This window comes from Poecilia latipinna, unplaced genomic scaffold (assembly GCF_001443285.1).
Source record: "Poecilia latipinna isolate Pla-1442-1.1 unplaced genomic scaffold, P_latipinna-1.0 Scaffold131, whole genome shotgun sequence".
In the NCBI taxonomy this organism is placed as follows: Eukaryota; Metazoa; Chordata; class Actinopteri; order Cyprinodontiformes; family Poeciliidae; genus Poecilia; species Poecilia latipinna.
Window position 1 is genome coordinate 475,169 of NW_015112747.1, and position 24,332 is coordinate 499,500.

Sequence of the window (24,332 nt, forward strand, 5' to 3'; positions counted from 1 at the left end):
GACTCTGCAATGAACTATTTCAAATCACAAAATATATTGATATATAAATTATTTGACAGGCTTGGCTTGTTTTAAAGGGTATATGCTAATGTTTAAAACTCTAATGTTGAGAAAAGAACCAAAAACTCTATATTACTTATTTGAGGTTTTTGTGCCCCCGTGTGGTTATCAGATGGTAAATAGCAAAGAAAGACAAAACTGGAAATCAACTTTCATTTCCAAATATTTATATATGACACCCATTTCAAGTTAATTTCAATAGGAGATCTAAGTCAAATTATTAAATTTAAAGTCATAACTGATGATTGTTTTATTCTTTCTTCACATTATATTTTCAGTTGCATTTCGACAGTCTAAAGTTAATCAGTTCGGTAAAGGCAAGTCCGTCCAAATAAATAAATAAATAAATAAATAAATAAATAAATAAATAAATAAATAAATACAATCTATATAATACTTACGAACAAACTTATTTTCTCGAGGAACTACGGCAAACTCTTTGGGACAATATCCCCACTCCGGTTGGTTTCTCGGTAGTCATGACAACAACTCTTCCGACACTCTTGTGGACGTCCTTTCAGATAATGTAGCTTTCTCCATACAAATACCTCAATAGAGAGTTCCGAAGCCTACTGCTGCTGTTTCGTGGTGAACGGGTCTATGTCGAAGCACAAGGTAAACAAGTAACATGAATACAAAATAACAAATTCGGGCAGAAGGAACACTTTTTTTTAGCATCATACCTAATGTTAGAACAGGGTACAATTCTTCAAATGAAAATATCTAATGCTTAATGTAACTTCATTTGATCTCCAAATCGCTCAGAAAGAAGTGTCACCTAAGCATGCACTTTATGTGTGTCTATTTCTCGTACATTCTCTATGTTCAGTGGAGTGACAGTGAAGTAGCCAGAAATTTTATTCAAGTAAGAGTAACGATACTTAATAAATAATATTAATCAAGTAAAAGTACGGTGCAACAATAAAAGTCTCTGAATATTCGACATCAACCTAAATTGTCTAAGAATATTTGATTGTCCTAAGATGTGTATTGTGTTTGACTGACAATATGATTTTTTTTTCTAAAATGTATTTAGTTAAGCACCAAAAGTTCCCTTTTTCTTTCACCAGTCCACACAATCCTTTAGCAAGAGTTCTTGTGATAAGAAAACAATTTTTTTTGGGGGGGAAGCAAACCGGAGACATCTCTTCCTTTGGGTAATTTTAGTCTAAAACCACTATCACAGAAAACTTTTGCCCAGTTTCTCTTTCTCTCTTTTCTGTTAATTTTATTGCTCCTTTAGCCTTCAATAATTACGAACTTAATGTGAAGGACGCCAGAGAGCGAGCAATAAATGGATCAAAGTCAAACCGAGAACAAGTCAATTATTTTGTTTGTCATTTGTTCTTTTTGTTCTCGATTTTATTTTATTTTTATGTTTTTTTAAGATCGGGTTATGACATGTTTATTTTTGAGATCAGTTCACCTAGTTCATGTTGTCAAGTATATGTATGGTTTTGTATGGTAAATTCTTTTTCCCAGCACTGTTAGAAAGCGCTGGTTCTTCTTTACAAAACAAGAAAAGAGATTTCATCAAATCTTAAAGTTTTCTTTTCTTACTTTTGCAGACATCTGGAAATAAAGCCTCAAATGATAGTGGCAAAAGTGAGGAACGGTGGGTGTTTTGTCTAAACTGGCTAATGTGATAAATTAGCTGCTGGAAACTTATTTTGTTGCTGCTTCTCCTCAGGGAAGGAAGAAGTTGCGTGCGTTATAAATGCGGCTTATTGAACACCATACAAGATGTCCTGAAACAAAGACCAAACTGGGTTGAAGTCAAAGAGTGAGTTCAGGGATAAATTGGGGGGGGGGACCTTTGCAGTAAGGCAGGTCATTAGGCAAAAAGACCTTAGTATCTTTCTCTTCTTTATTCTTTGTTTTGATTTGTTGATTTGTTTTCTCCCATTTCCAGTGATGGAGAGTGGGACTTCAACTGGTGTGATGTGGGTTGGCTTAGGGAGAATTTTGACCACTCATACCTGGACGAACACGTCAGAATAAATCACTTTCGTAACCATTACGAGGTGAGATATCTTCAATTCTGGTGCATTATGGTGATAAACTAAAACATTTTTCTTTTTTCTTTTTTTTTAGCAGAAAGTACAAACCTTTGTGTGGTTTTGTATTTTTAAAACAGCTGTCCCGCAAAAATCTTATGGTCAAAAACCTCAAAAGGTACCAGAAGAATCTGGAAAAGGAAGTTGGCCGCGAGGAAGCCTCTAAATGTGACTTTTTCCCCTGCACCTTTGTCCTGCCCAGCGAGTATCATCTCTTTGTAGAGGAGTTCAATCGAAACCCTGGCAGCATCTGGATCATGAAACCGGTGAGCTAAATGAGACCACAGAAGAGACCCAGTGCAAAAAAAAAAAAAAAAAAAAAAAAATATACTTCTATTCTCAGTTTGGAAGATCCAAGAGACAAGAACGCATTTAACTTTGAAACTGTCTGGTGTTTTTCAGGTAGCAAAATCTCAGGGCAAAGGGATTTTCCTGTTCAGGAAATTGAAAGATATTATAGACTGGAAGAAGGTAACGTTTATTCCTTTTATGAAAAAAAGTTATAGTACTTGCAATTACTAAATTGGACTGACATGTGTTGTATTTCACAGGAAAGCTCTCACTCAGAAGAGCAGAAAGATGCAGCACCTGTGGAAAACTATGTGGCACAGAGATATATAGAGAACCCTTACCTGATTAATGGTAATCAGCTGAAATACTGATATAAGATAATATAGTATCAATATAAGACATCCCATTATTATATGTTGTAAATCCTCACTTGACATGTTTTTTTTATTATCACAGGGAGAAAATTTGATTTGAGAGTTTACGTCCTGGTCACGTCAGTATGTAGCAAGAAGTCATTAGTTTTTATTTAAGTTGTCAACATTGCTGTTATATCTGCACATTGTATATATACACATATATATTGTGTTGTTTTTCAGTATGTTCCCTTAAAGGCATGGTTATACAGAGACGGTTTCGCTCGCTTCTCAGGAACTCGCTTTTCGCTCAGCACCATCGACGATAAGTGTATCCCTTTCTTTTTTTTACCTGCCAGTGTTTGAAGGTATAAAGAATAATCCACAGCACAAGTGTGGCTGAAATATTCCCATATTGTCAGGCTCCTGTCCACTGAGATTTCTGAGTGTTCCTTAGTGTTTATTTCAGACATGCACCTCACTAATGTGTCTGTTCAAAAAACAGCTCCAAACTATAATCATGAAAAGGTATGTATCCAACAACAACAACAACAACAAAAAAAACACATAGTGCAAAAAGTACTCTTTTTTTTCTTGCATGAATAATGTGGAAGTAGACTAACAATGAAGTATGGTGGTGGCAGCATCATTCTGTGTGAGGATGTTTTGTTTATTAAGTCCAAATATGATGGGAAAATAAATTCAGCTAGACAATTCAAAGTCTTGGAAAAATAAAAACCTGTTAAATGGTCCAAACTACTTGAAACTGTTGCTATGGTATCCACCCTAATGATGTAATATTGTCAAACTGTGATACATGTAGCATTAGCAGAACTAGCGCTACCCTTAGTAGTACTCAGAAAGAATTTTGACACTAATTATTTACAAATCAAACTAGGTAAAACTTTTAAAAAATCAAATGTATAGTTAAAATACTGGGAAAACCAGATATCAGTCATATATGAATGATTCAACCGTGCTGCAATCAAGTGAAAACTGCTTGAAAAATAAATCCAAAGGTACTTAGCAATGCATTTTGAGAGCTCCTGTCGAAGCTGAGGTGAGCGACCATAAACCTGGAACAAATGCCAGATGCAGCATCGGCTGAGTCTCTGAGCCTCCAGTTGGCTCGACAAACTCCACATCTGAAACTAATCAACGTTCTACAGCAAGACTTTAAAAGTACTTTTCCCAGATGCTCTTCATCCAACCTGACTGCACATTATTTTCAAGGAAAAGTCCTAAGGAACCAATTGTGGCTCCTTAGGATATTGCAAAATGAAAAAAAAAAATGTAATTTTCAGTTTCCACAATTTTAAATTAAATTGTTGTGATTTATCACATAATCTCAAATTTGAAGTCCGTAATGTGACAAAATGCAAGGATGTTAAAAAAAAAAGTATAATTACTTTACGAGGTGTTGTACATGTCTGACGTTTTGAAAACGTATGTCATGCTATTTGCTGTTGTAGGTGCATATGTCACTGTTCTGCTTTATATACAATAGGGATGCAAATGGCAGATGCAACAGCTTCGGAGATACCTGACTGCCAAACATGGTAGGGAGTTGATTGAAATCCTCTTCAAACAGATGGATAACATCTTTATTCGAAGTCTGCAGAGCGTCCAAAAGGTCATTATAAATGACAAACATTGCTTTGAGCTCTACGGTTACGATATACTTCTGGACGAGAAACTCAAGCCGTAAGTGCTTTACCAATGTGAGCCTTTGTTTTACAATCCCTCTGTTTTTCTCGCTCTGAAAACAAACTACAGGCTGACATGGAACGTGACGTACTTGTCTAAAAAAAAAAAACAAATAAATTTGCTATTATAATTTTAACTGTAGCTAAAGCTCCACAGCAGGCCTTGCGCCATGCAAAAGTATCATGTTGAGGTTTTCTGTCACTCTAGCTCCGAATGCCACCTTCCATTTCCTCACAGGTGGTTAATTGAGGTGAATGCATCTCCATCTAACTCCCCCAGCAGTCGGGAGGATTACGAGATGAAGTTCAGACTACTGGAGGACACTTTGAATGTTGTTGACATGGAGGGAAGGTAAAAGGCGTCGTTATCACTATGATTGCACTTTGACATGAGCAAACTACACGTGGGGGACTTCCTGTCTTTGCATTAAACGCAGAGTTCAAAAAGAATGGCTTTCGCCATCTCTTAGGCACGTAATATCGAATAACTGTATGGTATGAATGAACATGCTACAGAGGTAAAGATGGACTAGCATGTAATTAGACTTCCGAGATAAAGTCTGTCCAGGGGATGATAGGCACTCTAATGGATTGTTTTCTTTCTCATTAGGCTGACTGGCAAGGAGAAAAGAGTGGGAGGCTATGATCTCATGTGGAACAATGGGCCTGTCTATAGAGAGGATATCTACCTACAAACATTTGGCAGTTCATGTTTCACTGCCAACACATACTTGGGTAACTTAGCAGCAAAGTTAATGCAATCTTAATAAGGGGAGGGGGGGAAAAAGAGGACTCATTTTTTTGGTTTTGAAAGTGATCCGCTAATCTATTATTACCATTCAGTTCATAGGGGTGTGCTTTACGGTCTGAATTGCTCTATTAATAATGACCCTCTGGTTTTGCCTGTTCTTCATTGCAGGGTGTCTGAATGACAGAGAGAAGCAGCTTCGCCATCTTTTTAAACCATTCCCATTTCAGAAGAGGACCTAATTGTGTCCGGAATCTCCAACACGGCTTCACTTTTCTTTTCTTTTTCTTTTTGTGGTAAAAGACGCCGACCCAGTTTCCCCCAATGTTTTCTGCATGTAAAAACAACATTTGAACCAATTTTGAACGTGCAACAAGCAGGTTGATTTAACGAGACGGGAACAGACCGTCATGTCTTGTTTTCGCAAATAAAATTTGAAATGTGCATTTGTGTTCAATCCCCCTTTACTCTGATGCCCTACATAAAATCCAGAGCAACTCATTTTCTTAAGAATCTACCTGGGTCAAAATATAAATACAGCTACAACAGAATGGTTTAATCCACATGTGTTAGAGAAACCCAGTCCAACCCCGACTTTTGCAGTTCCCTGTATGCTGGTCTGTGCCAATATGACAAACAACCGAATGACAAGTTTTCTTGTGTCCAAAACATTTATTTCTATGCCTTACAAATACTCGCGTCCAACACTGAGAAAAATACCACAATCTTTCAACGTAGTGTATAGTCTGCACATGAACAATATTTGTCTGTCCCGGCCCCTTCACTATGGCTTTGACATTTTACATAAATATATACTTAGTGAGTGCAGTCATAGTACGTCACATCTACATTAGTTTTAGTGCTTTGAACATTTAAATCAAACTATAAAACAGACAAAGCGCTGCAATATTAACATTGCTCTACAGACATTAAGTATGTAGTGGAATGTGGAGGTGATTTGTCCGCCATCACCCAGTTTACAGCCCAGCTGCCATGATGTGTCAAAGCTCCATTCAAATCATTGGGATGACTGCAGAGGCCAGAGAAATTACATTCAGCTCTTCTACAAAACAATCCCTCTTTTTTCTTTATTCTTTTTTTTTAAAGTTAGTCACAATGTAAACATGTAGATGACAAAAAATAAATAAAAGTCGACCACAACGACGTCTCATAAATATAGCTATGGTATAGAAATTCTGGAAAAATACGCATTTACATTCGTAGCAAACAATCCACCGCCTTCAGTGACGAGACGACCTCACCTCTATGCAAAATACATCAAGTTAACGTAAACTACAATTCAAGCTTTTCGACAGTGCAAAGCCCTTGTAACAAAAGAAAACAAAACAAAACAAAAAAAAAAAAATAAGAGTGGTGAAAAAAACAGTACATCTCAAAGAAGTCACAAGATGATCCAATGCGTATCTTTTTGCTGAAGAGACGCTTAAACGTTTCAAACACGAGTCACAAAAGAATTATAATAAAAAAAAAAAACAATGACATAAAACAAAAATACATTCAAACATCAAAAGCTGCTTGAGTATTTTATGAAATGCTATGACTTGTACTAAATATCATTATGCATTATGTATGCTTGTATCTGTTTTCATTTATCCTATCTCTATTTTAACATTAGTAGAGAACGGAGGGATGACAGCGCAGTGCATTAAAATTCAGAGCTGTCTCTATGTTGATACTGAACCAGATGTTTAAGCAGAGCTCAGCTTTACGCTTTTAATTCCACTTTTTTTTTTAAACAAATGCCAAAAATACAGATGCCTCTCAATAAAATTAGAATATCGCTGGAGAGTTTATTTATTTCAGTAGTTTTATACGCGTGATGATGAGAGATTGTGGCTTACAACTCATGAAAACTCAAAATTCAGTTTCTCACATGATCTGAATATTAGCTAAGGAAATTATTTCTAAATAGACGCCCATGGACGACACAATCATGGGTAAGCCCACCGACTGGACAATTGTCCAGCAGAAAGTCCACCAGAAGGACCTCCTTCTGGGTAAGACGCAAAAGGAAAATTATGTGGAAGGACAGAACACCTTTTGAAAATGTATGCAATCTGTCATTAATCTTTATAAAATAAGTTTTACTTTCTAAATTTGTGAAATAAATATTTTTTTGAGGATATTAAAATTTATTAGGACACACCTGTATGTCTACTATTATCTACTAGTTGATGAATGACAGACCATGTCTACGGTTTAAAGGCTGTGTGCATCCTGCTGTATAAGGGTTAGAGCATGTTAGTTTTACACAGATTTTACACAAAGCAAGCATAGGTTTAGGATTATTTTTAACCAAGTAACCACTATCTAAAGCAATATACTTCAGGCCTATAGGGGTTACTTAGCAACAAAGTGCACATTTTTTGTTTTGCCATTTTGTTTAGGAATGCTGTGGCTGCTAGGTGGAGCTTTGGAGAGATTCGCTGGGTCTTTAGCAGCTCTTTTCGTGGCAGTTTTAGAGGCCTGACTTCCCGCCTCGGCCTTCTGACAGTCCCTCTCGTCTCTCTTGGAAGCGATGAGCTCTCTCTTGCTTCCAGGATGTCCCCGTTTCTCGGCGGCCGTGCCTTTGACCCCACTGGGCTCCTTCTTCACATCTGTCTCGGAGTTGGCTCTGACGCGGCTTTTCCTCACCTGCCCTCTGCCCTTTTGGTTAGTGCCGGGTTCCTGGGGTTGTTTCCGGGCGTTGCCCGCAGCCTGCATGTGCCTGAGATGACTCCTCCCAGCTGAGGGGCTAACTGGTGTTCGGGCCCCTGCCCCTCCGCCTTGTGCTCCAGGGCTCCTACCTTCAGAGGAGGCGGCTCGGGTCTCGCTGCTGCTCCGCTTCGCCGCCGCTCCTGGGCGCGCCCTGCGCTCAAGCAATGGGCTGAGCCGCGAGTGGTGCTGGTAGGCGTAGGCAGAGCAGCTTCCGTTGCAGAGAGGGTAGCGCATGTGACAGTGCGGACACACTGGAAAGCGGGAGAGCTGTTGCTGGGCTGAGGCAGGCGACGGCGGGTTGTTAACAGGTGTGAAAGGGAAGGCTCGCGAGCCGTGCCGCAGCCCTTTGGGGGAGTTGAGTCGGGAAGATGGCGCGGTGTGAGGTCTGGCCGAGAGCGCGGCCGTGGAAGAAGGGAAGCTCTGCGGTCTTGTGCGACCCCCAGGGGGGCGGCTGCTCTCTGCTTGCACCGTTTGGATTTGAAGCCACTCCAGCTGCAGCAGCCTCTCCAGGTACTTCTCTAAGGGCCCCACAGGCTTGGGTCGGGGGGCGCCGCGACCCTCTGTGTGAAGAAACACCGCCAGCTGTCTCAGGCTCCAGCAGTTGAAGGGAGGAGGCAGGAAATCAGAGTATGTGTATGCGGGTTTCTCACTCTCTTCTTCGTCCCCTGCCATCCCATGGGGTCCTGGAATATCTGGGAGGAAGTCATTAGTGTTAATGATCTCTGCCCGCAGGTTGAGGTGGGGCGGCGTGCACGGGGTGCACGGCGAGGGCAAAACGGGCAGCCGCTCAGAGTCTGACAGATCGCTAGCGCTGTCAGAGTCGTCCTCCTTGTTGTTGTAGTGCTGCTGCAGTGCTTCTGGGGTCGGAGCTGGAGAATGCATTAGCGGGTGGGATGACGACATCCGTAGCCCTGATATTGGAGAAATAGGCAGAGAGAGCGCTCGACGATTTTTTCCCATCCCCTGGCGATTCGGGAGGAGCTCGGTGCCGCACGGCGACAGCCGCTGATTTTCTCGTTTCTCCTCTTTCCTGTGCGCAGATGACTGCTTGCGAAGTTGAGGCCTAAACTCAACTTCTGCTTCAGGGCTGAGAAGAGACAGATGGATTTAGAGAGTGGGGGAGAAGTCGTTGGAGGATTTAGGGATTTAATGTACTTGAAGGAAAGCACTTAGAAATAATGCACACCACTTTTAGCTCTTACCTCGAGAGTTTGCTTGCATTTTGAGACGCACCTGACTTCATCCTGCCACCTTTAGACTGAGCACTCTGCAGAAAGGTAATTACAATGCAAAATCATTCTCAGTCCAATAAAGTAATATGCCAAGCTCCAAATAACTCAAAGTACTGTTCAATCCATTATCAGAAAATTAAAAGAGTACCGCTCAATTCCAAACATACAAAGACAGGGTTGTCCACCTACACTGACACACTAGACAAGGAGAGCACTAATCAAACAAGCAGAAAGATTTGCATGGAGGAGAAAAAAAGATCTGCTGCTCAGGTTGGAGAATTTGTAGACACGTGAACAATTATGTGTGCACTCTAAAAATAGTGATTGTTTATACAAAACCACAAAAAGTTGTGTATTCAGTTTGTCACAAGCCATGTCGGAAACTCATCAAACACGTGGAACAAGCAATTCCCAAACATACAGTCTGAGCCACAATTAAATGTTTAAGGTCAAAGGTTATTCATGTAAATAAATAAATAATCTGTGGTAGAACTTTCCACTGAACCGGACTGATTTTTAATTATATTACAAGAGTCACTAGATCTGTCAATCCCTAGATGTGCAAAACTAGTAGAGTGTGGATAATCTTACTTTCGCTTCACATGCAAGTGTGAAGTGGAAGTTCACTCTTATGTTTATAACATAACACCCCCCCTAAACCTACATTAAGTTTTCTGATTGTAAAATGCGAAAACATGAATTGGTTCAAGCAGTGCAGCTACACTATGCACTACTCAGCCGGTGTGAGTTTGTTGACTGCAGAAGGACGTTGTTCATGCTGTAGGGATACCACCTGTGCCTGGCCTCACACAGGCTTCTTGAATGAGAGCCCTGTGACCTGACTTAATACAAACAACTCAGCAAAGCCAGTAGGAAAACTTTAGATGGGTGTCAAACAGGTGCAAAGATAATCAGTTCTAATTGTACAACACATCTTACCCAGTGCTGTGCTGAATGAAAGGTGTAACTTTTGGACAGTCTATTCTGGCCCATTACTACTGGGCAGTAGTAACAGTAGTAACCTGTGGTATTAATACCTATTGCATACTAATTAGTCACGGTGCCAGTCACATACCCTCTGTAGGGCTGCTGTGTCCTTATCCTTATCTGGTCCCGGGAGACCATTTTTCATTTGGCTCATTGCTTTCGTGGTCTTGTTACATTTCTTTGAGCTATGAAACAGAAAATAGCATCAGGCATGTCTTTAAAAACAATACAATCCATAGCACAACGTTCAGTCCCATTAGTGTAGCAAATGCCTACCTGGTAAGTGACCCGCTATTTTCGGTATTCTTAACTCGTATCTTCTCCTTGGAAACGACGCGCTTCAGTGTTGTGGAAGCCGTGCGCTCCTGCATGATGGGGCCCATGTTGCACCACATGGGACGCTGCGTCTGGAGTCCAGCACGGATCTTGTCTTGCACGGTAGCTAAAGAAGCCAGCCGACATCTCTAATCAGACGGTCTAGTCTGAGAATACGGCTAAAATAACCCATTTTCTCCGAGGTGCTGCAATGCATCATGTGAAGACACCAGCCTCTCCTCTTCTGCTGCAGGTTTAACACACGAAGTACTGTTTTGGTCTTCGACGCTACGTCGCTGCTCAAACGCAATTCCGCTTTTTTTCTAATTGTAATTAACCTGTGACAAGAAAAGGCATATCTAATTCTACTGTCATCCTTTTCATCATTACGAATGCAACAAAGCAAAAGCAGCGCAGACGCTTTGTTTCCCTGTGAGATAGGTTTGTTTACCTGCTGCTGACTGGCTCGCTGCCTGTGCCGAAGCGAGCCGCCGGAGTGCATCATGGGACTTGAAGTGCAAGCGTCAGTAATCGAGATTTAAACCCGCCAAAGGCGCTGTTTAAAAGAGTCTACTTATCACTTTAAAACACTTGAGATGCAACAAATCTTATTTTGAGGCCCCAAAATAGATGCAGGAAGTGAAAAGCAAGACACACTTTTGGCAATCAGCTTTGAATTACTCAATCACCCAGCCAACATCAGTGGGCGCGTTTCTGAACAGTCAGCCGGCGAATCACTCGGCTACAAGAAATAACGGGACGGTTTTGGCGGAGGTTTCTCTAAAGTGAAGGTCAGGTAAGCACCTGTCTGAAGGATCTTGGTTGATAGCAGGATTAATAGCTGACAGGATAAATGTGCAGCAGTAACATAAACTAAACTACTATGTTTCACCTGCTTGTTGATATGCACACATCAAATAAATTTTCTATTGATTAATTATTGTCTTGTTATGCAAAAAAAAAAAAAAAAACAAAAAAAAAAAACTGCTATGTTTATTACAGTCAAGTGGTAGAAGTGGACATTTGCCAGTCATTTGAGAAGAGTATGGCTTCCGACACTATCTGGCAAAGCTCTGGTGACAGATGGAGAAACTTCTGCCGCAAATAAGAAACACACCAAATCAGTATTATGGTGGTGGCGGTAGGAGGTCGTCCTGTAATCGGTGGGGTTTAGCCCCTTTGCCATCCATCTCCATCGTTGTGTCCTTGTTGTGTCCTTAAAGTCCTGCCTTGTCCGCTGGTGCTAGTCAGAGGGCCAAGCAGCACTGGTGCTTCTGTGGCTACCATGTGGCATACCTCCATCGGCATTTGAATGTATGGGTAAGTTATTTAATGTCGTGTGAAATGCTTTGGAGTCCTCTGGATTTTATAAGATGTTATGCAAGTATTTGCCAGTTAGTAGGAAATTCATTGCAGGGTCTGGGTCCTTGCTGGTTCATCCTTTTTTTTTTTTTTTTTCCCCATCTCTCTTCCCAGTGTAAGTTTCGATATTCAGCTGTCTCAGGAGCTGGTCTGAAGGAGACATCATGATGGCCTGATCAACCAATGGGAACCGTACAGGAAGGAAATTGGATTCTATTTTTTTCTACTGCATTCTTCAAGAGAGAGTAACAAACTACTGGAATTTTGCAAATTAAACTGTCTCCAGAATCTGTTTTATACATTACACTTTAAGTATGCAATTTATTTGAATGAGAACACAAAATTTTGCTAATAAAGACTGCTTTTAATTACATATATTTTTAAATTAGTTAAGTAATTCACTTAAGAGATACAATAACATATATTAATATGTTACTTCCAAGCAAATGGCATTCCAAAGTCATGAAAATGTTCATATTTTTAAGATTTAGGAAATGACCCATGTGCGATGAAAGGGTGCTATGACAAACCTGTAAGGTGCATATTGTGAATTCCTGCTCATGAAACAATATCTACTGTTCATAAAACAAACAAACAAAAAAACAAGACACTTTCTTTATGTGCCATAAAAAAAGGGTTTCTGGCACAATATTGCAGCTAATTTGGTGCCAGATGAATGAATGAATAGGGGTGCTTGTTTTTTTTCTGTATAGGCAGGACTTGCTTCCGTTTCTCTGGTGGAGCCCTTAAAAGCAGATGCTTAAAGCATATATATCTTCATAACTGAGAGATACATAAACGAAGACTATGCAGTTATATTTGTACATGCACACATGTATAATTTCATTCCCACATACATCATCTACATATAAATATATATATAAGTTATTCGAAGCTAGAATCATGTTTTGCAGTTCCAATCCGACCCATTTTGAGTGCATACTTGAAAGGAAAAGCAGTTATAATATAATATAATTGTTCAATGTCTTAAAAAATAATTACCTTGTAAACATTAAAATCAAGGAGTTTATGATTCGTTTGAAATTTTTCCAGGCCACGCCCACCTTGGCGCCGTTTTCGTTTTCCATGCCAGCTGACAAATGGTGCGCACCCAAAGAGTTCCTCCTAACTGCGCGCTTGTTAGCCGATCTCCATCGACTTTACGCTGGGTTCATGGGAACTGTTAGTGTTCATAAGTCTGGGTTCATGCTTGAAATCAGTCTTGCAGTCTTAACGACGTAGCGCGACCCGAAATTCTGCCACACATTGCTTTATATGGAGGATCGAGCAATAAGCTACAGTGTTTCTGCAGCCTGCATGCAACACGCTTCGTATCTGTGTACGTTGAGGTGAGGTCAAAGTTTGCTTGTTTGATGCACGTTTGCTTATTTGATATAATTAAGGGCATTTTCAGTATTGCTGCAGCTGTTCAGACAGACTGTGCAGTCGGGCACGTACTACCAGCATACACGCCCACTCGAAGTTTCTGGCAGTACAGTTTCATGAAAAAGCTGTGCATGTTCTTTCTTTAAAAAAAGTTTAATTTCGATCCTAAACACTTTGCTTAGAGCAGATTTATAAACTTAATGTGACATACTAAGTGATTGTGCTTCGAAGCTAATTTCAATGTGTATTTATATAGGTCAGAAAGGCCAGCAGACAACATGGAAAGAGAGTGGTTCCTTGGACATGAGAGGATACACCCCCCCAAATCTCAACAGCCATTGTCTAGCTGCAGCGGTGTGTCTAGGCCCTTCTTGACTGTAAATGTGAACGAAATGCTTCGAGCTGACAAGCCCAACACCATCAGGAAGCCTGTCCCAATCCGTCCGCCAAGTCCCAGAGTTACTCGGCCAAAAGGACAAGACTCCCACAGCTTCCTCACCTGCGAGCCTACGCCGAAGCCTATCATCCGACAACGGTCACGCTCTCTGCCTTCTGGCACCCAGAACAAAAAGAAACAGAGCAGAGGTGTTGGCGTGAGGTTTATCGACTCTCTTGGGCTGGACCTGGAAGACGTTAGGGTGTTTAAATCAGGCGAGGACCCATTTGTGCCACAACATGTTACCTTCCGACTCTTGATGGGTGCCGAGATGACAGATGGAAGGCATCTTGAGATTAACTTGCCATACTTAAAGCCGGTTTTTGCCCAACAGCCCGGTGACCAGCCAGAGTTCCTGCAGCGTCTCCACGAACAGAAAGTGTGTCTGGAGAGGGTCTTGTGCTTCGAACTGGGCATTATCGGAATCACGCAAGTCTTAAACTTAGACTTTGAGAAAGAAGTTGAAGTTCGGTATTCGTTTACAGAGTGGAAAAGTTCTGCGGAAACCAAGGCTTCCTGGGTCTCCACTGTCACCAAAACCTGCGATGGAGAAGGAGGAAGAGGGGAGGAATTTAGTTGTGATACATTTCGTTTCCACCTACCAGTCCCTCCCTCCCTTCGACCAGGAGCACAGCTGGAGTTTGCTATCCAATACAAAGTTTGTGGGGCTGAATATTGGGACAACAACGATGGAAAGAATTATAAATTAGTCTGCCAAAACTACAAGCTAGCAGTGCCTAAAGAATGTGAAGACAGCATGGTGCATTTCATTTAGGATGCAGACTACATGGGTAAAAAAATGCAATGTGAGCACTTTAAATGTAGTAACAATACATATTGAGAATATCTATAGAGGATATGTTGCTTAAGCACTGCTAGAAAAATTATGCTAAGCAACAGAATCTACAAGCACTTTTATAGATAGAAGAGATCGAGCACTAAGGCATTTGTAGTTTTAAAAATTGCACGAAATAAATAATATGTATTTAAACACACTCCACACAGGGACATTTTAAAAGGGGAGGCCACCCTGCTAGATATCTATTGGAATAAATGATTTCATGCAAAATTTGTTGCCCAATATTCTCTCGGTATACATTTTTACTTGGATCCCATTAAATACGATGTCCAGAGCATTTTCCAAATAAAAACAATTTTTTTAAAAATTGCAGGTGTTTTATTTAGAGATGCAACAAGCATCTTTTTCCTGGTCAATGCAGTTTTCTAACAGATCTAACCTGCAAATTCCAATTTTGGATCAATTTTGATTTTTTGTTGTTCTAAGCACAAAAAAAGTTACGGATGAAAGAGAAAAAAAATGTGCTTTAAGCTTTCTGATTCATTGAAGTGTCAAAACATTTGTCCGTACACTTTATCTGTTTAATTAAATTCTAATCAGTGCAATAATGATGAGTTTGTGGACAGTAAATTAGACTAAACACCAATCAGAGATAATCAAAGGAAAATTCTGACAGAACGCAATGTTTTTGTGATTGATTGGTCCATCTGTAGTTGTATTCAATCCCAGTATTTCTGATTTCTAGTAATGAAATATGTATTTCAGTTTAATATAGCTATGCCAAAAAAATTTAGGTTAATAAGATCAGTGTTATAAGGGTTGGTTTTTTTTCAATACTTTCTTTTCATGTTTTCTGATTAAACATGCTGTCAGTGTTTGGTTTGAAAAATATTATTCAATCAAAGATGATGTATGATGTATTCCTAAATGTATCCCCTAAAAACTGACACTCAGTGTAAGAGGAAGAATGAATTTTGCATGGACACCTGGATTGGATGTTGGATATCATGAGTGACACTTTTATAAATGCATTAAAAACCCATAAAAGAGAATTCTGCTTTGAAGTTATTAGATCAGTTATTAGTTGGCCCTTTTTCTTAATTAGAAAAATCAACTCCTTAATAATAAAGATGATGCAAATTTTTTGACTATATATATTACTAATATATGGATTTAATGTACTTTAGTTATATAAAACAATTCCATCCATCCATTTTCTAACACCCTTGTCCCTTAGTGGGGTCGGGAGTTTAAAACAATTACATGAAAAAATATTTTAGATATTTTTACTTTCACTCTTTTACTGTTATTCAAAAATAAATGTATTTGCTGGGTATCTGAAGTGAAATAAGGTAAGATATTTGAGGCACATTTTATGTTCTTTTATTGTAATCAATATAAAATGTTTATCTTTGTCAAAATGTCGTTCTTATTTATACTAAAAATTATATTTACATTATAATTAAAAACTATTTATCAAAATTAATTGAACGGATTTTTTAGTATTAATTTTTAACCTCCCCCTCACAATGTGGTGACCTTGTAGACTTACATGCCCCTCACAATATGGCGAACGTATAGCTGTGGTATTTGAACCTCTACATAAGTCTACTTTTCTATGTTAACGACACTAGCGTACCAGATATCCCTTTTTACCATACACAAAAATATCATACCATGTCTATGGTCCTAACTCTCACATCACGAATCATAAAAACACTAAACAAAAAAAATTATACCTACATTTTATGTGCCTGAACAAAAATCTATAATTATTGTTGAACATCTTTTACGAATATGTGAATTTGTGCACATACACTCTAAAGCAAAGTCAATGTTGATAAGAGTCGGAGTGTTGGAAGTAATGGTGATATCACTTTAAGTCTACTTAGTTGGTAAAACATAACCACACATTTTACGTGTCTAGCAATGTGGTAGTTACCATACCGCATTGGTTGCTACCTTCCATAGTCTTGAAATCCGAGTGATTACAAAATTAGATTTACCTCCTCCATTTGACGAAACCAACGTCAGCATTGTCACCATTTGCCTGACTCGCGCGTGCGAGATTGACTTAGATTTCGCGGGTCTCCTGATAGCCGTTTGAACTAAAAATAACGGTCAAAAATATACTTTTTTCTTATTTCGTGTGGGTGGTTTTTACGATACGGTAAGTAGCTCACAATTAACACTGTGTAATGCTTATTTTATCGACGTATTTTCACCCGTTCAGTTCCATTATGATTGTTGAGTATTAATTGTTATCTAACCCAAAAGGTGAAGGTACTGCTATCAGAAGTTGTCGATAAGCTAGCAAAGTAGGTTTCGGATATTTTAACTTGGCTCTGTGTTTTTATATACGCTTACTTTAGGCTGATTTATTCTAGGTGAATGATGGAACATACGAAGAGTAAGTAAGCTTACTTTGTTAGTGTTTACACATATTGTTTTTAATGTCATTAGCAGATTTTTAACAGTCCTGAAGATATACTCCGAGACAGCAGTATCCTCTATTTCGTACAAATATAAATATATATATATATATATATATATATATATATATATATATATATATATATATATATATAAGCCATTGCATATCAATAGATTCTTCTCTATGTTAAGTATATTTATAAATAAGTTAGTCATACATGTGCTCAAATATTGTGTACAAATACATTTATTATTTGTATATTGCTTTAGAATGTATTCCACCTCATTTCCATTTCATTCTTGAGCCAGTATCATCACAGCTTCCCACAGTAGACAATGGGTTTATTTTATATATATATATATATATATATATATATATATATATATATATATATATATATATATATATATATATATAAGTTGTTAGCGTGGGGGTTAAATAACATCTAATTATAACCTCATAGTCACCATACTATAATGTTTAATGTACATTATACATATAGTACATTATACTATAATGTACATTATAATACATCTAGTACATTATATGTACTATATGTACATATAGTACATATAGTACATATTCCCACGCTTGCTGGAACCCGCTTGCGTTTATTTTTCTGCAGAGCAAACTGGCAGGTCGGCAGGTGTATGTGATCGACATGTGTATGTCGATCACATACACCTGTGATTGACAGGTGTATGTTTTCTCAGTTCATCCTGAGGACTGCACAGGATGAACTGAAACAGGAAAGAAACAGGAAGTGTTTCTTTGGAAGCCAGAATGGCTCCAAGCTTGAGCCCTCAGGTTGGTCTGCATCACTGTCAGTTCACTTCAAGGTTATTCCAGTATTAATTGCGAAAGTGACAGCATTCCAAAACTTGAAATGTTTCTGTGCAGTTGGAAAATATAATCAGCGCAGCGTTGAAGAGTGGAGATGTCCGGCCTCTCGATTTGTTCTTAGAGAGAAACACATTTGAAGACATGTCTATTAAATGCTCCCAACAGTTCCTCAATAAATTGGACAAACTTGTCACCAGGGTAAGATTAGGTCCAAATAGTTGTTCATCATTCTCTTAGTTTAATTTCTTTATTAAAAAACTCTGAAGAACTTTTATACTCTTTAGGGTTTGGATCAAAAAGAGACCAAATCGGCCAGTTTGGGACTTGTGAGCCTCTACAAATGTGGGAACAATTTGAAATTACCGAGTGGGGCAGGACTTTCAGGTTTAATATCTCAAGGACTAATTAAAAAGATAAGTATATGCTATTAAAACATACCCAACAATGTTTACAGAGTAAGTATTTTCAGGTTTTAAATTATTATCATTATTTTTTGAGTACATGGTTCAGTGGTTTGAGAAATGCAGGAAGCTGTGGATCCAACACGGCCCACACTGGGATGAGACCATGTTTGCGCTCTCGGAGAACTTCCTAAATGCCTTAATGGTGAGCGTTTGTTCATCAGTTAATACATTTAGTGCAACAACACGTTTTCTGCCTAAAATATTTTCTCCTGTTTCCTCTGCTGCAGGTAGTTCATGAGTCATGTAAAGAGGGTATGTCTGTAAATTTCACATTTTATTTGTCTTTTGGTTGGAAAAAAATTTTGAGAAAACTAACAGAGTTAGAAATCCTGTTTCTTCAATTGTATGCAATTGGTATAGCACAATAAATTGTGACACTTGTGCGTTATTTGCATAAAATCAGATGACAGTAAGTGGTTAAAGGTATTTCGTTTCCCTGCTAACTTTATTCCTTGACATTCCTTTCAGGAACTTCCCAAGTGACTGAGTCCTTCCTGTATCCTGTCGGTCAGTTGGCAGTAGACTCCAGAATCAACATTTTGATCCAGAAAGAGGTGGGGAAGAATTTGTGTAACTTGTTCTTTTGAGAATGACGTTGAGTCTGATGCACGGAGGTCTTTGGCTGCAAATAAACGCATTCATTTTGCTCCGACAGGCAATTCGTAAATATAACATAATTCTGGATAAAATCCCGGTGGAGTTCAAGAAAAATAGGAGGATCCTAACATCACAAGATGCTTCAGATATCATGTGGGTAATTGTAGTTTTCTCGATGTGGTTCCGATTTCTAAACTTTCCACGCTTGCTGGAACCCGTGTGCGTTTATTTTTCTGCAGGAGCAAACTGGCAGGTCGGATTGTGGAGGGTGGTGGTAAGTTTTTTATTTTTTTATTTTTTTATTATTTAATTTTATTTTTATATTTTTTAAACAAACTCTGCTGCCTTTTCCGTCCAAAATAAATACAGAAACGTCCTATTTTGCAGATTATGACTTGCAGTCATCCCTGATGGAGGCATTGTGCAGAATGGCCACTCCCGATCAGAGGAAGAAGCTCGCAGACCAGTGGTTCAGCATGGCCCATGTCGCCAGTGGTTTTGCCCAGATCATTGACTCCGAATTTGAAACGGTGATAATAATTAATATGAATATTTACTTACTGGAGTAACATGCTGTTTTATTTATCTTTAAGAGACAAGAAAAAAAAAACTATAAATGTGTAATTTTAGGCTTGCAGAAGGTTTCTGAACATGGTGAACGGGATGCAGGGAGACAAAAGAAGGTACGAGAGCACAATACATTGTCACATTTAATTATATGAAATGAATTCAAACAATAATCGTTGCATGTTGCTTTGCTGTGTCACACCGCAGAAACTTACATAATTAAAAATTTTGGATGATTTCTAACCACATTTTCTCTGAAACATGAATAATATTTGTTTTTTGAGTTTGGAAAGTTTGTATTTTTAACTGAACAGCAGTGTCCTTTCTGTGCCGCAGAGTGTACTCTTACCCCTGTTTGAGAGTGTATCTGGGCAAGTATGAGGTGGGTGTCAAAAAGGTTTTTAATCAGAGCTTAATATGTATTGGTACTCTAAAACATGATTCTGGCATGAAAGTAAATGTACTCTGGTAGTGAATGATTATCTTGTCATTAGGTTTTGTGCACAAGTGGTAATTTACTAGTCTATGTAAGTAGTTATTGCAAAAATATTCTGCTTATCTTGTTAGCTGTTGATGCCATCCGACGAGAAACTCGAGGAATTCTGGATTGACTTCAACCTCGGCAGCAGCAGCATCTCCTTTTACTTCTCTTTACCTGATGAAGAGGTACTGGCACACCAAAGTTGTTCTGTGGGAATCAAAATCAACCGAAGAGAACTTGTTCATTATGGTTTATCGAAAGTTAGCCTCGATTAGAGCCTAACAAGGCCAAATTTTCTGTTTTATCCAGGATGGCCACTGGGAAACAGTTTGCATCAATGAGAATGAAGTCCTCAGCTACACGGTGACAGGTTACCACGGCCCTGAAATAACTCTGTATCTTTGGTCTTTACTGCAGGCGAGATAAATGGACGATATACAATAAAAACTGCTCTTTATCTCTAGAGGTGGCCAAGAGGAAAGTCTTGCTACTCAAGTTATCAGAGGTTGTCGTTGTTGATTCAGTGGAAGGATCCAGTCTCATCATCCATTTCAGCTCCTCTCTGGACATCCTGCAGGCTGCTCGCAGTGTTTTTGGAGATGACAAAAACAAAGTTAGTGACCGATTTGTTGTAAAATATATAAATACCGCAACATTTGCTGTGGTATATAAAAGGGTTTGATCAAACATTAAGGTGGGGAAACCTGACAATCCACAAAAAAAAAAAATAATAATAATAATAAATTAAATGTTAGTATATAGTGTCGATTAGACTGTGAGAAAAGGAAACATTTTGGTCATAATAAATTATTGTCTGGCATTAATCTCTCTTATTCTGTCAGGGCACCCATGTAGTGAAAACAGAAGCTAAACACACAGTAGAAGGGATCAGCACCCAGGTAAGCAAAACCCTGACAACAGGCTTTATTTATAGCCATATGTTCAATATGATATTTACACATGAAATGCAGTGTGCTGATCCTTTGTCGACAAGTTTATTCCTCAGAGCGTCTTCAAGCTGTCTTAGCAAAACCAAAAATTTGTGTATTGATGTTGCTGCATGTGTGTCTGTTCACACAGGTTGTTCCAGAGAGCCAGGTGTCTCTGAGTGAAAATGAGAAAAACACTGCCCCCTTCCTGTTGTCCACCACAACTGCACCTGCACAGGCAACACGTTTGGATTTTACATAAAAATGCTGTAGTCGGTTGTTTAACATTAACATAATGCGAATATATCAAGTTGTCTTTTGTCTTGCATCTAGATGGTGACCCCTGCCAGACAGCGGATATCAGAGTCCACCATCTACATCAGCAGCAGTGAGAGAGGAAGTGTAAATGTCGGCTGTTTTCTTCCTGCTAAGTCATCAAGTGAGTAACGCCTGAAAGTGCAACATCACGAGTAGCGTAAGGAATAAGTAAATACCAGCTTGAATGTGTTAGTGGTTGTGTTAGATTGTTTTTGCTCAAGTTCCAACTTGGCATATGGTTGATACTTTGCTTTGCAGCGCACACCTGTTCATTGACCAATCCTGAGTTCATTTATTTTCTCTTAAGGAATAATTTTTACAGCAACCTGTCTGTCAGGATTAAGGCACAAAGCATGCGACTCAACCTTTACCTGATACCATTTGCTTTTCTTTTTATGTGTACATTACAGCCAATAACAAAGGCAGCACCTCTTTGCTGAAGTTCTCTGTTTGCAGCACAGCTGTTATGACCAACAGCCACAACACAACACCATGCAGCACAGAAGTGTTTGGCAACAAGGAACAGGTTTGTCACAAAAGAAAACTTAAATGATGCACTGCTTGGTCTGTCTTATAAAATACATCAACATTTCAGGTTTAAGGCATACAATTGTTTTTGTAAAGCCCTTTATGTTGAGCACACAGTTAAAACAGATAATCGACCTTAAACAAGACCATTTATTGGTCTATCAATTTACCGTTTTTTGTATTATTTTGTTACATAAAGTAAAATATACCAGAACTTTTATGATAAATTGGATTGAAAGTTTAACATTTTTTAATCATATTTTAGGCTAATTCCCATCTCATTTCTTACAGTTTCTAAAGGGTAGAGCAACAGAAAGCAACAGAATCCGAAAAAAAGTTCCATTCTTTTTATTCTGAAATAATAGAAATAATATTTGCCACTAATTCCATAGTAAAAATTAATGTTGGTAAATTGTAAAACGACCTCTACAAAAACTCAGCAGAATTAATTGTTCATTTACAAAAAGTCTTGAAAATTATTACTTTTTGTTTCACCGATGGTATCATGGTTGGCTGAAAGTTGCATGTTAATAGCTGCATGTCATTCAGTTTTATGCGTTGTTTCTGTGTTCCTTACAGAAGATCCCTGTGGCAGCAGCAGAAGATTCCTTTCTATTCGAAGAAAAGTCTCAGGGTATTGCTACAGTGACTTTGATCTGAACTTGTCACCAAAAATACAAACATGGGTTTGTAATTCTTTAACCTCTAAAAGTTCTCCATCACCTTTTTACCTCCAGAATCCAATTTTGTACCCGACACACAACCCAGAGCGGCATGTAACACGTAAGTCGAGGGATAAACTTGCACTCTCATTTGGAAATCTTCTAATCAAAGACAGATTTTCTATAAAGAGAAGTCGTTTTGTTTGTTCAACCTACAGTGGCTCTAACTGGAGCAAATTATCCGACTCTGAAATGCTAAGGATGCCAACTCAGAAAATCACCTCATTATCAAGACTTGGTAAACAAAGTTGATAACCGATATCAACATAGCATATATGTATGTATGCATGTGTGTGTTAATCTGTGCTGTTATCTTTCTCTGTTCAGAGCCTAATTCAAGTTTGCTGGAACCGCAGCAGCGCTGCCCTTCCTCAGGCCAGAAATTGTCTGTTTCCGGGTCAAGTCTTGTTCTCCACAAGCAGTTCCACAGTGAGTTGACCGAGCGCCTGCAGAAGCTCCTCAACGACAGGAGCAAAGATCCTCCGCCTCAAGAATCAGCTGATCACCTCAGGAAAGCGTCCAATACCAAACGGGGCTCCGGAGAAACAGACTCAGAAAACACGCGTGCTTCTGTGACTGTTCCCAAAACGCAAAGGGCTCAGAGAAGCAAACAATCTAAAGAAAAGGGGAAAGAAAAGACGGCACTGGAGGCAGATGCTGGTGCTGTGAAAGCTTCAGAGAAGACCATCACAAATAAGACTGTCCAGAACCAAAAACAATCTCAGGTCAAAGATGACGTCAAGATGGCGATTTCGGGGAGAGACAAAGTATGAATTCTGTGTATTCAATCCATTTAACCAGCAGTTTAAAGTTATTAATTGTTTCAGTGATCAGTTTTAATCTCGTTCTCACGTACAACTCAGAGAGACTCAGAGGTCACAGCTAGCATGATGAAGCTCATCTCCAGCCGTTACGAGACTAAAACCCAACCCACAAGAAAAGGCAGCGCAGAGAAAATGACTCATAACTGGATTCCCCCTCTTATAAACAGGTATGCACATTTAGGGGTTTTCTTCATATCAATAAACATACTTCAGTTAGAGCAGAAAAACACCATGTACTGCCTGGTTTTTTTTTTGTCGTCGTAGATCAATCTTTAACATGGTCAAGATGCCGACGTGTAAAGTAAGTCTTTGTTTAGCTGATATCTTGACTTTACCTGAAAAATTACTGTGGCACCTGCTTGTTTAACTGAAGATATGTTATGCTACAGATGGAAACACTCCAAAAAGTAAACGTTAGGAAATCCTTAAACTCAACCACAGCCTCTGTCAGAAACAGGTAATGCAAACATTTGAGTTGAAATTGGGAAAATTGGGGAGGAAATGATAAATTCTAGGGTTGTAATTTATTTGAAGTTGTATTTAATCTCCCTTTTGTTTCGTAGGAAAGATACCTTTGAATTCAGTGCTGATTCTCCTCTCTCCATTGGGGTAACAGATCCTTTTCTTCCTTACTTTCTTCCTTAATCTCCTACTTGGTTGTTTTGCAAATGAAAAATGTGTAGGAACCTTGACCTGTAATTCAGTGGCCAACATTTGTCAAGATTTAATGTTTTTAACTACTGTGGATATTTAAGTTTTATAAATGTTTTCTTGCCCATTAGAAAGAGAACCAACCCTTTACCAAATCACTTGTCACATCAACCAGGTGAACCACAATAACATTATACAATGACAAAATGAAGAAAAAAATTATCTAATCCTCAGAGGTTTCACTCCATAACTATTCAAATGTGGAACTTCTGAGATTTTCTTTTTCTGGTTGTTTCATTTTATTTTTGTTTGACAGTGGCATCCACAACTCCTCTACATTTCTCATCACATCTAAGAAAGAGCAACCTCTGGCAAAAGTACGCTTGAGTTATAGTGGTCCAAAATAATTGATGTTTCTCAGTTTGGAGCAGCATGGCTGCATATTGGCTCGTCTGACAACATACAGTTGTGGTCAAAAGTGTACATACACTTGTAAAAAATCATAATGTTATGGCTGTCTTGAG

The 24,332-nt window shown here is 38.8% G+C and overlaps 4 protein-coding genes and 1 long non-coding RNA gene across 9 annotated transcripts in view; 4 read left to right on the forward strand and 1 right to left on the reverse strand.

Moving 5' to 3' along the window:
* The first annotated feature begins 529 nt into the window (after positions 1–529).
* ttll9 (tubulin tyrosine ligase-like family, member 9) lies at positions 530–5,665 on the forward strand. The gene is made up of 14 exons (XM_015028637.1): positions 530–675; positions 1,629–1,675; positions 1,751–1,843; positions 1,973–2,084; positions 2,198–2,383; positions 2,520–2,588; positions 2,669–2,759; positions 2,865–2,905; positions 3,005–3,092; positions 3,231–3,289; positions 4,269–4,465; positions 4,706–4,819; positions 5,078–5,202; positions 5,387–5,665. Exons 1-14 carry the CDS (start codon positions 661–663, stop codon positions 5,455–5,457), a joined length of 1,308 nt encoding a protein of 435 aa, XP_014884123.1. The 5' UTR covers positions 530–660; the 3' UTR covers positions 5,458–5,665.
* Positions 5,666–7,530: 1,865 nt separating this feature from the next.
* Positions 7,531–10,928, reverse strand: fam217ba (family with sequence similarity 217 member Ba). The gene is made up of 4 exons (XM_015028636.1): positions 10,429–10,928; positions 10,241–10,337; positions 9,136–9,200; positions 7,531–9,020 (listed from the first exon to the last, which is right to left on the reverse strand). The coding sequence occupies exons 1-4, from the start codon at positions 10,545–10,547 to the stop codon at positions 7,577–7,579; spliced, it is 1,725 nt and encodes a 574-aa protein (XP_014884122.1). The 5' UTR covers positions 10,548–10,928; the 3' UTR covers positions 7,531–7,576.
* A 141-nt stretch (positions 10,929–11,069) lies between these two features.
* Positions 11,070–12,121, forward strand: LOC106945166 (uncharacterized). 3 transcript variants are annotated; one of them, XR_001424497.1, is made up of 3 exons: positions 11,070–11,263; positions 11,470–11,781; positions 11,944–12,121. It is a non-coding gene; the product is annotated as an uncharacterized LOC106945166 (long non-coding RNA). The 3 variants fall into 3 exon arrangements; XR_001424496.1 differs by having other exon boundaries at positions 11,691–11,787; XR_001424495.1 differs by having other exon boundaries at positions 11,691–11,781.
* Positions 12,122–12,875: 754 nt separating this feature from the next.
* On the forward strand, positions 12,876–14,954 carry ppp1r3da (protein phosphatase 1, regulatory subunit 3Da). Its single transcript, XM_015028638.1, has 2 exons — positions 12,876–13,178; positions 13,472–14,954. Exons 1-2 carry the CDS (start codon positions 13,105–13,107, stop codon positions 14,424–14,426), a joined length of 1,029 nt encoding a protein of 342 aa, XP_014884124.1. The 5' UTR covers positions 12,876–13,104; the 3' UTR covers positions 14,427–14,954.
* Positions 14,955–16,514: 1,560 nt separating this feature from the next.
* LOC106945167 (synaptonemal complex protein 2) overlaps positions 16,515–24,332 on the forward strand; it is a 25,381-nt gene continuing 17,563 nt past the window's right edge. The window contains exons 1-29 of one of the 3 annotated variants that reach the window (XM_015028641.1): positions 16,515–16,620; positions 17,582–17,691; positions 17,785–17,925; positions 18,012–18,140; positions 18,229–18,333; positions 18,419–18,443; positions 18,660–18,745; positions 18,847–18,941; positions 19,028–19,062; positions 19,176–19,318; positions 19,419–19,471; positions 19,692–19,737; positions 19,923–20,021; positions 20,146–20,206; positions 20,301–20,449; positions 20,679–20,735; positions 20,917–21,003; positions 21,099–21,204; positions 21,494–21,609; positions 22,191–22,245; positions 22,349–22,394; positions 22,492–22,571; positions 22,661–23,100; positions 23,197–23,324; positions 23,422–23,458; positions 23,547–23,614; positions 23,721–23,766; positions 23,940–23,983; positions 24,125–24,185. In XM_015028641.1, the coding sequence (XP_014884127.1) occupies positions 17,668–17,691; positions 17,785–17,925; positions 18,012–18,140; positions 18,229–18,333; positions 18,419–18,443; positions 18,660–18,745; positions 18,847–18,941; positions 19,028–19,062; positions 19,176–19,318; positions 19,419–19,471; positions 19,692–19,737; positions 19,923–20,021; positions 20,146–20,206; positions 20,301–20,449; positions 20,679–20,735; positions 20,917–21,003; positions 21,099–21,204; positions 21,494–21,609; positions 22,191–22,245; positions 22,349–22,394; positions 22,492–22,571; positions 22,661–23,100; positions 23,197–23,324; positions 23,422–23,458; positions 23,547–23,614; positions 23,721–23,766; positions 23,940–23,983; positions 24,125–24,185 (2,562 nt within the window). In that variant the 5' untranslated portion in view covers positions 16,515–16,620; positions 17,582–17,667. The remainder of the gene's footprint in view (positions 16,621–17,581; positions 17,692–17,784; positions 17,926–18,011; positions 18,141–18,228; positions 18,334–18,418; positions 18,444–18,659; positions 18,746–18,846; positions 18,942–19,027; positions 19,063–19,175; positions 19,319–19,418; positions 19,472–19,691; positions 19,738–19,922; positions 20,022–20,145; positions 20,207–20,300; positions 20,450–20,678; positions 20,736–20,916; positions 21,004–21,098; positions 21,205–21,493; positions 21,610–22,190; positions 22,246–22,348; positions 22,395–22,491; positions 22,572–22,660; positions 23,101–23,196; positions 23,325–23,421; positions 23,459–23,546; positions 23,615–23,720; positions 23,767–23,939; positions 23,984–24,124; positions 24,186–24,332) is intronic. The other 2 variants (XM_015028639.1, XM_015028640.1) reach the window with 2 other exon arrangements.